At 37.0% G+C, this 11,814-nt stretch overlaps 1 protein-coding gene across 2 annotated transcripts in view; it reads left to right on the top strand.

Annotated features, from left to right (window-relative positions):
* Window positions 1–7,114: 7,114 nt before the first annotated feature.
* Window positions 7,115–11,814, top strand: part of Nxt2 (nuclear transport factor 2 like export factor 2) — an 8,096-nt gene continuing 3,396 nt past the window's right edge. The window contains exons 1-3 of one of the 2 annotated variants that reach the window (XM_031376317.1): window positions 7,115–7,267; window positions 8,427–8,517; window positions 9,423–9,509. In XM_031376317.1, the coding sequence (XP_031232177.1) occupies window positions 7,176–7,267; window positions 8,427–8,517; window positions 9,423–9,509 (270 nt within the window). In that variant the 5' untranslated portion in view covers window positions 7,115–7,175. Of the gene's footprint in view, window positions 7,268–8,025; window positions 8,132–8,426; window positions 8,518–9,422; window positions 9,510–11,814 lie in introns of those variants that run through there. The other variant, XM_031376322.1, reaches the window with a different exon arrangement.

The raw sequence follows: 11,814 nt of genomic DNA on the forward strand, positions 1-11,814 counted from the left end.
ATTATATTTACATATAATACAAACAATAACTATGTTAATAGTATGAAATGTATATAATATCTACTGTATCAATAATAATTTTAATAATATAATGTATAATAATATTATATATATAATATATATATAGTACTAGTATTATTAGTACTATTCAGTATACCAAAGAGATATTCCTTGATCAAAGCCTTAAAATATGACTAGAGGTATTTCGTTCAAAGTGTGTCACAATTTCAAATTTTAATACATGTAAAAGGTTCCAATAAATTCATAAGTTACAAAAATATTTCAAATAAAATGTATTTACTATGCATCTTAAACATCATACTTTAGCAACACCCAGTCCACTGTAGAGTATTGCTTATCTACCCTTGCGATCTAGCAACAGCTCACTATCCCTGCCCAGCAGCACAGGGGTATGTATATTCATACTATATATTGGCATCTCCAGGTATATGAGAAGAGGGTGGTGGGGCAAAACATGTCAGGAAGAATGAAAAGTGCAAAAGCTGGAGGTCAAGCTAGTGTGGCAGCCCATGCCTAGAGCTCCAGAACTAAGGGGGCTAAGCGGGAGGATGGGAAGTTTCAGGTAAGCTTGGGCTACATCCTAGCAAGTTCCAGGCAGCTGAGGCAGTGGTGACACTGAGTTTCATAAAAAGAAAGAAAGAAAAAACAAAGCCTCCGGTTTAGGAAGGCCAGTGATTAAAAAAAAAAAAAAAAATTAGGGTCCATCAGGCTAGATAACAACTGAGGACCATAATTACAATCACATTTGCAAATTATATAGACAAATTGTCACCTTTTGCTTGCCTATAAAATATGAAAACACAAACCATTTTGCCAATTTTTTTGCACTGGGAATGAAGTTTACCACACATTCAAACCATAGCATGTACATGCACATTCTCTCTCTGTCTCTGTCTCTGTCTCTGTCTCTGTCTCTGTCTCTCTGTCTCTGTCTCTGTCTCTCTCTGTCTCTCTCTGTCTCTCTCTGTCTCTCTCTCTCTCTCTCTCTCTCTCTCTCTCTCTCTCTCTCTCTCTCTCTCTCTCTCTCTCTCTCTCTTGCCCACTCTCACACTCACAGAGTTACACATGATGCCTGGCATATGATGGTCAATGTTATCATTTTCCAAGTATTTCATGGTACTTAAGTTACATTCAGTTAGCAGAAACCATTTCAAGATAGTGTCTCACTGTGTAGCTCTAGCTGCCCTGGAACTCGCTCTGTAGACCAGGCTGGTCTCAGACTCAGAGATTCTCCTACCTATGTTACAGGCTTTTGCCACCAGGCCTGCCATCATTGCCCAACTAGAATGAAGGGTTTTATTTTTCTTTTATGAGTAAAATATGCAAATAGGCTTTTCACTATAAAGAGCAAATATATAGGCAATAAGTATAAGGATCTTAATTCATTACCTACCATTGTGAAATACCAGCACATAGCCTCCAAAATAGTTCAAAATAACATTTGTTGACAATATCAATCTCAGAAAAAAATAGAGAGTAAGTGGAATTTTTAAAAATCACTAAACTGAGTAGCAGTGACTCATGTCTTTAATACCTGTACTCAGGAGGCAGAACTGGGAGAATCTCTGAGTTTGAGACTAGGCTGGTCTATGGAGCAAGTTCCAGGACAGCTAGGGATACACAAAGAAACCATACCCTGGAAAATAAAACAACAACAAAGATTATTGGTAAATTTATCAATTTGAATGCTTTCTGCCATTGTCTCATAGAGCTAATCCTATTTAGACACTAAAATCTAGCTATTCCAACTCTACAGAAAGTAAATGAGCTCTCTTCACAACACAAATATGTATATCTACACCAACTCTATTAACACATTTCCAAACTGAAAACAATGCAAAGATCAGTTTGATAGGAAAAGGGATAGAAACATTGTTGTACATTCATATAAACACCACAAATTAATGTGAAACAACAGATTACAAGACAACAACAGGGATGAATCTCACAATGATGCCCAATGTGGGGAACAAACAAGAGGAGCTTCAAGATCTGTTGTATACTTAAGTGATAGTAGTTAATAAGCCATACTATATTTCAAAATTGTAAATGGAAGATTGATATTAAATAATTTCTTGACAAATGATAATTATATCAAACATAGATGTATTTATTTGTTTGATATACATATTATGTGATGTGTACAAATGGCATTTTAACCACTAAGCCATCTTTCCACCCGCATTAGTCAATTAAAAAGTTTGACTTAGCAGGGCAATGGTGGCACATGCCTTTAATCCCAGCACTTGGGAGGCAGAGGCAGGCGAATTTCTGAGTTCGAGGTCAGCCTGGTCTACAGACTGAGTTCCAGGACAGCCAGGGCTACACAGAGAAACCCTGTCTCGAAAAAAAAAAAAAGTTTGAATTAACATTTTAAAAGCTAAGTGTCAAAGAACATATACTATGCTATGTCATTTATACAGAGACTAGTAACTGTCAAGACCTACCTAGAACCAGACGAGTCATTATAGGCATGTTTAGGAAATAAGTACTAGGTGGGGGACAGGAAGGAGCTTTCTGGAGCGATGCAATCAGTCCATTTTCTTGAAGTTTTTACATGAGCATATACATAACATAATACACTTGAACATTATGAAAATTACTGTAATTGTGATAGCTATTCTTAGTTGTCAATTTGACTACATTTAGAATTAAAACCCCAAAATAGAAGGACACACTTTTGTGAGAAATTTTGAGGTGGAAAGATGTTATTCTAGTCCAGATCTTTGAGGACGGATGACACACCTTCAATCCAGAAGTTTTGAGGTGATAAGACTCACCTCGAATCTGAGCCACACCTTTTATTGGATGCCTATATAAGGACGAGGAAGAAGGAAGCTTTTGCTCTTTACCTGCCTCCTCTGGCCTCACTAACAAGTCCATTCCTTCACTGGCATTAGAATCTTCTTCTCTGGGATTCGAATATATTCTGAAAACCAGCTGAGATATCCAGCTTCATGGATTGAAAAATTACTGTTTATCCATATATCTACCACTCCTTGTTCTCTCTCAAATTCAAGGCCTCCAGCCTCTTTTTCTTTACTTGTTGTTCCATATATGAAATTTTGAAAACACAACGTATCAATACAACTCAGAAACATTGGAAATAAAATGATAAAGTTATGCCAAACACCTACTAAAAACTCTGATTAAAGACATAACTCAGTGGTAGGAGTGATTATCTAGCACAAGTGCAATGCTGTGTTCAATCCTTATTTTCATAAAATACTTTGTTACTGAAAATGTTGATAGATTTATGTTAATATCAGAAAATATAATCAAAGGTAACAGAAAAACTGAACCATGACAGTAAGGCCGTAAGTACATATTCTTTCTGTTTGGGAGGTACACAGAGAAAGGTCACATATTGTCTCCATAATTTTTTATTTTGACTTGAGTTTGTGGAGGGGTGAAGGCTGGAACTTGATAAAAAGAAGAGACTTTAAAATAAATGGTATGAAGAACACGTCACTGGTTGAACAAAATAAGATAAAGAAATGTTCAGAGTTTAGTTTGTCATCTTGTTAATTAAATGAACGTTTAGGCCAGAATCTTTCATTGCAATATCTTGACAATCATAATCATATTTTTCTAAGAAATTTTCAGACCAGATGAATCAGAGTCTCAGCAGGATTTCCAGAAACCAGAAAGCTCAACCAATATAAAGGGTTTATTATATGTTTTTATTCTGAAAATAATTAATTGAAGGCCAAGTTTCCAGCAGGGAGTTGAAAGAATTGTTCTCCCTTAGAATATAGGGCTTGTGAATGCCCCATAGAGGAGGCAACTGGAATGTAATGAGGTGAAAATGGATTATGCTTTCACTTCTCTGTCACAGAAAAAAAAAAAAACCCTTTACAGGAAATTAATTCACACCTTCACTTCTTCAACAATGGATTCAGTGTGGGGATGTAAGGTGGTTTACAAAAGGAAGAGATTTATTTGGTCACTCAGTTTCAACCACATACTCTGTAAGATTGGTTTTATACTCAATGTCAGTGGTCAGGGTGTAAAATACACGAAAATTCTATAATGTTATTCCAAGAAATATCAAATCTACTAAAAAAAGTCTATAACTAATGAGAGTGTTTACTATAAAATATTTTAAATATAGATTTCATCGTGTCTTTCTAAGATAAAAAAAGATACTAGTCATCTCACACCATTATCCATTTTCCTTTTACGACAAAATCATATGCAATCTATATATCTATGCAGTTCCTGAATACAATACACTACTATTAACTAGGACATCTGGTGTATGTTAGCTCTGTAGACTGTTACTGTTTGTCCTTTGACCTGCATCTCCCCACTCTCTTCTCTAGCTTGCTCCTAATAATCACTGTTTTATTCTATGCATATGACAGTTTTTAAATCCTACATGTAAAAGAGATCACACAATATTTTTCTTCCAACAAGTTTTAAATTCTACATGTAAAAGAGACTACACATTTTTTTCTTCCTATAACTGGCTTATTTTACTCATCATTCATATTTTGTCAAATGACATGATCTTTTTTAAAGATATATTGTTTTAAATTGCTGTATAAAGTGTTAGATACTGTGGCAGTTTGAATAATAATGGTCCACACAGGCTCATATATTTGAATACTTAATCACTGGAAAGTAGCAGAATTTGAAAGGATTCAAAGGACATGGAGAGGCCAAAAATATTCTAAATTAAAGATGCCAAACACAAATGATCACATTTGTACAATTCCACTTACATGAAATGTCCAAAATAAGTAGATGTCTAGAGTGAGGCAGTATATTAGTGTTTGCCAGGAGCTAGATTGAAAAAGCAAATCATAATCAACGGATAAAGGAAAACCTGTTTTTAATAACACTTGAATAAATCTGTGACTATATGAAGACTCTCAGAGCATATGCTCTAAATGAGTAGCTCGTGTGGTATATAAAGTATATCTAAATTAAAGGGTATTTAAGAGCATTGTTCAGTATGAACAAGATACTTGCCAATTAGAGACCCAAGAGGAATTTACTGACTACTCAGACCCAACCCTTGCTCCTGAGTTTCTAGATTGTTCCTGCTCAAATCTGATGCAATGGAAAGATTCATGTAAGATTGCAGTAACTGTTAAGAACTTTATTCCTCCTAGGTCTCTATTTTAGAAGAGCTATACAGCTATAAGGAATCCTAACATACATCACCATCATCACCACCACCACCACCATCATCATTACCTATTGCTCCTATAGTCTGTTTTGCAAGGGTTTTCAAATCTTCCCTGAACTAGCTGATGCTGCTTCCTACCTCCCAAATTATCTAATCTCTTCCAATTTCATCTTGTCAGAAATTGGGCTGCTAATCTGTGATATGGATAGGAAAATGTATTTTTCAAACAGAAAGCACATGAGAGGCCGAGTGACTCCCATAGCAATGAACTTTTCAAATACACTTATTTATCAATTATCTGTACGGAGGAGGGGTGCACACCATGATGTGAATGTGAAGGTCAGATGACATCTTGTAAGAGTCCATTCTCTCCTTCCACCATGTGTATCCTGGGGACTGAACTGATGTTCATCAGTTTTGGTAGCAGACTCCTTTTCCAATAAGCCATTTTGCCTATTCCAACAATGTTTTGAAATATATACTAATATTATTTCCATTTTACAGACTGAAAGACTGAGATATACAATGCCTAGGTAATTTCTTCAAGGTCAAAAATCTACTCAGCAGCATGGTTAGAATTTAAATCCAGACTGATGGTGAAAATAGTTTGTGTTTAATCACAATATTATTTTGATTCATAAAAAGCCCTTTAATACAGTTCCTAGTCTCTCTTGTACTTTAAACAATTGCAGTTTTCTAGCAATGATGAACCTTGTTTCTCACCTGTTGTTTTCTTTTTCACTGGTTGTTGTCCTCCATGCCTCAACATATATCTCATTTGGATTTCATCTCAAATTCTTTTTTTAAAAAAGATTTATTTATTTATTTATTTATTTATTTATTTATTTAATGTATGTGAGTTCACTGAAGCTCTCTTCAGATATTAGATATGGCTGTGAGCCACCATGTGGTCACTGGGAATTGAAGTCAGGACCTCTAGAAGAGCAGTCAGTGCTCTTCACTGCTGAGCCATCTCTCCAGCCACTCAAATTTTTTAAAATATGGATAATATTAATATTCACCTCTCTGTGTTTTGTGATGAGTGAATGAAATTATATTAAATACCTTCCTGTATTGAAGAAAAGCCAAAAACAATATAACAAGGAACAGTAGTTAATTTGTGAGGAAACATAATTTACTAACCTTTCTTAAATTCGGGAGAGAAGTCTGTAAAAAATAAATTTAAAAAAGCACATCAAAATAGGCTTTAAATATTAGAACTGTGGTGGTGGGAATAGAGTGATTAAATGTAAAAAGAAGAGGTAAGAGTAAGGTGGAGGAGAGGGAGAAGGAGTGCAGGAGGGAAGAAGGAAAAGGGAAGAGGGGTTAGAAAGGCAGAGACACATAGAGAGAAGATGGGGTAGAAAATGTTTTAGAGAGTGGCCAAAACTAGATATTCAGAATTCATTATATGGAATTCCTTTAAACCTTATTAATACATATGATTTTTTTTTTTTGCCATTTTTGTTAGTAAGCTTTGCAATGGTATTATGTCCACTAAGTTCACTGCTTAGTAGCTAGAGCTTTGCACAATGCCTGGACCACAGCAAATGATTATAAATATTTGTTGATAGAATAAATAATCAGAAGAGAACCAAACATCAATTAAAAAAAGATCCAAAGATCCACGCACAGCTGACTGAGGAGATATAGAATAGAAATAAACTGGAATAAAATCAGTTTATAAAATTTTGGACTTGAGTTTCTGAGAAACCTGAGAAACATGCCGAACATTCTCACCTTCACTATTAGTCAGATTCAGTTTGTATAATTCATCTCTATAAAAAAGGTAGAACGGAAGATACAAAACTTTGATTCATTAGCATATGAAGAACAGCGGAGCGTCACGTGGGAGCATCATGTGGAAGCAGCCGCCCCGGAAGTTAGAATACCGGAAGTAAGTATTATAATAGACAAACCGGAAATAACAAGCTGAGCCTCGCGCATTCAGGCAGTTGCTCGCTGTCGGAGAAGGGAGCGGTGATCCTTAGTGCGATCGTGAGACCCGACGGACGATATGAAAAAATTTGGTAGTAACTGGTCCAATGGGGACACACATTTTGGAAAGTCTGGCAGTTTCTACGAGGAGCCACAAACCACCTGCAGATAGTAAGTTTATAGAAATATTTGATGCAAAGTTTAGAAGTCTGGCCGTAGCCGCTTTGAAAGCAACCGTTTTAAGAAATGGCAATGAAGTAGTGAAACCAGTTTCATTACTTGAACTTAAAGCCTAAGTACTCACTGGTTAATCACTTTTTTATATATAAGCTGATGACAAAATAACAATTAACTTATAGTTGTCGTAAATAATTTAATATGAGTAGAAATGTTTAGAAACGTGCTTGTGATCACTACTAAACTTTCTTGTCGTGCTGTTCTTGAATAAGCTGTGAAAACATACACCATAGGGTTTAGGGGGGGTGGCTCTTGTTATATAATCCCCCCAGAGTGGAGAGAATCAGTAGAATGCTTGTGTTTTAAACAGTGGGAAATTGTAGGCATCCAATTGAAGCATTAGCGGCCGAGAATGCTTGTGTTTTAAACAGTGGAAAATTGTAGGCATCCAATTGAAGCATTAGCGGCCGAGGCTCAAATGGAGAATGTTCTAGAACTTGAACCCGTTTTCAACCTTCTCCTGTACTTTAAACAGTTTTCAGCACCCCTCGTACTTTTAAATTTTTCAGCCCTCGTGCAGTTGGCGGTTGGTGTACATTTCCATAAGTTCTGCCCCCTTTTTCCTATTGGCTACTGACATAGCTTTTTTCCGTTTCTCATTGGCCTTCAAATTTTGGGCCCGCCTCCTGGAGTAAAGGCGTCCCCACCCTGTTTCTCGTTGGCCTTCAAATTTTAGGCCCGCCTCCTGGAGTAAAGATGTCCCCACCAAAATTGGACATTTAATTTTAACTTGTGCCAAGGCAGGTAGCTGGGAAACTGAGATGCATTTGTTTCCCATATTAAGATTACAGAAGCGAGGTCCGCACCTTTTGTTTTGTTGGATTTTTTGTAGGGTAGTGTAAGTTGGTTAGGTTTTTGTTGTTGTTGTTGTTGTTGTTCGTTCGTTTGTTTCTCTTATGCTAAATAAACAGTTTCCAAGTAAATTAAAACGGATGGGCGGGATCAGTCGGAACTGAAGGGAAGCGCTGCTTAAAGTTGTAACATCGGGGTGATTTTAACACCGGACTGAGCTACTTCCGGGGAACAATTGGGTTGAAAATTCTGAGCCTTTGACGCGGTTGGTTTTGTTGCTAAACACTTCATCCTTCCGCAGCCAAAGGCCCCAGCCGAGTGAGGAAGTGCTGACACCTCCGGCGCGTGCTCAGGAGCAGAGCATTTCAAGCTCCCCGATGGCCATGGCTGTGGTGAGTGCGTGACACCTCGCGCTGAGCTGAAGAGCAAGGGCTCGGGCGGCTTAGGGGAGGGGAGAGGAGGCGCGAGCCCGGCTCGGACAAGAGAACAAACGGCGAATCAGGGTCTGGCCCGCCAGCCCCTGGGGCGGGGCTCGCGCCCTCCGCCCGCCCAGGCTCTGTGACAAGAGCGGCAGGTGGGAGAAGAGCCGCCGGTGGGAGGATCAGGGCTCCCTCGGTGGCTTCTGGCTTTCGGTGGCGTTCTTTCTGTGGGTGCTTAAAATAACCAACCAACCAACCAAAAAAAAAAAAAAAAAAAGCTCCCAATCCCTTAAAAAAGAGTGACTATTGTAAAAGGTTTACTTCCTCAGGGATCCTCTTGTGAGAAGGGATCTGAGGAGTTTCATTTCTTAGTTTCTTTCACTTCCAAACACCAGTGAGTGGTTATATAACGTGAGAAAAATGTCTACGTGAGGCTGCTTAGACTTTGATGTCGATTTTTGACAGGGTTTGTGTGTGTGTGTGTGTTTAAACGCAGTAGCTTTTGAGATTGATCATAAATTGAAACGAAGTGCTTTGCTAGCCTACTCAAATGATGGCCCACACCCCACACCTGGGCTCCTGTCTCTGCACATCTCCGAGGTACAGTTACATGCCAAGCAAAGAGCCAAGACTTATATGTGAAGAATGAAAAAAATGGGAGATGAATATGTTTTAGAGACATATACCTAAAACTAGCAGCAGATTTTTAAGCCGAAATTTGTGCCTTAACCTTTAAAATACTAAAATTTATGTGATAGGAGTGGATTTCAAATGCAACTTTGGAGTGATGAGCATAAATTGACAACTTCTTTTGTGTATTTTGTGCTTGAGGGGGATTGGTGGAATTATAATGTACCTTTGTGAAAATTTTCTCGTAGAATTTTAAAACTTATGTGGATCAGGCGTGTAGAGCTGCTGAGGAGTTTGTCAATATTTACTATGAGGCAATGGACAAAAGACGACGCGTGAGTTTTATAGTCTCTATTATTCTTTGTTTAAATATTATTTTTTAAAATACCATTTATCCGACCTGCATACGGTAATTATGGCACACAAGTTCTTTAAGAGTTGCTTTTATTTGATTACAGTTTGGTGGATTGTTTCTGGTTTTTGCTTTTGTTTTTTCTGTTTTGATGTTGTTTTCTTGGTTTGGGGAGTTATTTGTTGTATTAAGTTTTTGTTTGGATTTTTTTGAAACCCAAATACATTGGAACACTAGGGAGAGGATCTGGTGGGACTTGGAGGAGAGAAAGAGTATGATCAAAATATATTTAACTTTAAAAACTGTTTTAACTAAAAATATAAAAAGAAAGGAAAACAAGTTGCTTATAGAAGGTATGGTAAAGTATTGGTAGGGATATCAGCTCTGGGATCATAAGTTTGACTTTCCCTAGTTCCATGCTCTTAGGCAAAGTCCCAACTTTTCTTAACCTCGTTTTCATTTTAAATAGGAAAAGAAACAAACAAACCAACCCTGTGCTGCTGAAAGTTGAACTCAGGGCCTTAACATATTATGCGAGTACTTTACCACTGTCCTATATCCCCAGTTCAGGAATTAATTTAAAACTTCCTATAACTGGGTCCAGCATACCTGTACATAAATGGTTGATCTTTTCTTAGTCCTTGGAATTAACATAGTTAAAGAAATTATGGGGGTGTGGAATGGTGTACCATTGCAGGATGTCCCTTGGTTTGCTTCTTTTATTTTCTATACTAATAGAAAATGTCTGCTTAAGGTTCACAGTTGTAGCCGCAGATGTTCACAGTAAGAATCCTAGTAATAGACATGCTTTTAGTTTTTAATAGATGAAGGTCTCACATCGTTTTTTGTTTTCATTGTAATTTATTCCTCAACTCTATTTTTATAGATTTTTTTATGTGCATTTGTGTTTTGCCTGCATGTAAGAACTGGAGTTAGATAGTTGTGAACTGACATGTTAGTGCTGGGACTTGAACTCAGGTCCACTGGAAGAACAGTCAATGCTCTTAACCCCTAAGTCATCTCGTAACACCACCTCAACTCTATTTTGAAGGAATTAATTATTTTAATATGTGATGAAATGAGTCTTGCCTTGTTCTCCTACCAGTACAGGACTGTTTAGTTATTTTTAAAACTTTGAAAAGGAAGATAAAACATGTTACTATTGCTGACTTGGAACTGGGGGTGGGAAAAGCTATGACAATAGATGTTTATTGTCCCTTGTCATGAATATCTGTCATTTGTCCTGTTCTTTGTGCTTTCAGAACTAATATAAGTTGTTGAGTTTAACGGCATAGGCCTTTAATCCCAGCACTTGGGAGGCAGGTGGATCTCTATATTTGTAAAGGCCAGCCTGGTATACATAGTGAGTTTCAGGACAGCCAGAGCTACATAGTAAGATCCTGTTTCAGAAAAATATATGATAGATAGATAGATAGATAGATAGATAGATAGATAGATAGATAGATAGATAGATAGATAGATATAGATGGATAGATGGATAGATAGAAAGTAAAGGTTAGGGGAAAACATAGCCAAGCCCCTCTTGGTACATACTTGTAATTTTAGAATTCTAGAGGCTGAGACAAGATCCTGGGTTTGAGGCTAGTCTGGGATACAAGACAAAAGTTTTTGTTTTGTTTTGTTTTGTTTTTTAAACCATAACATAGTTCATTCAGTACAAGGGCATGTGTGATCCTGTTAATCCAACTTACCTTTGAGAATAAAACAAATAATGTGTCACTTGATGCAATAGAGTTAAAGCTGTTGGATTTTTTTGTCTCATTTGGACCTTATCACATTCACTGTCAAAAGCACTACTTTAGGCAATTCTGACTCTTTTGAGCTTACTATGCCAATACTAAGAAATGAATTTTTCCTAGCCTAAAAGCATCAAATTATTCACATGTATTTAGTCACTAGAATTAAAGTTATTAGGGCTTAATTGGCAAACTAATTTTCAGGATTGGAGAAGAGAAAGCAAAAGTGGATTGAAATTGCATGTGCTTGGGATTTGTGATCACTTAATTCATTTTTAAATAGCAAAACCCTTACTATTTAAGGGGTGCAAATTTTTCTCATCAAAACTAAAATGGAAGTATTAAAATATGAATTTCCAGGTCTACAGAGTCGAAAAGTACATATTCAAGGCAAGGTAGACATCATGGCCACATTATTTTCCAAAAGTAATGAGGCAGAAGTGGAAATAAAGACAGTGGAGGTATCAAACTGAGTACAGGGTCCCCAGTGAAGGAGTTAGAGAAAGGACCAATGGAGCTGAGGGGTTTGCA

This window comes from Mastomys coucha, chromosome X (assembly GCF_008632895.1).
Source record: "Mastomys coucha isolate ucsf_1 chromosome X, UCSF_Mcou_1, whole genome shotgun sequence".
NCBI classification, from domain to species: domain Eukaryota; kingdom Metazoa; phylum Chordata; class Mammalia; order Rodentia; family Muridae; genus Mastomys; species Mastomys coucha.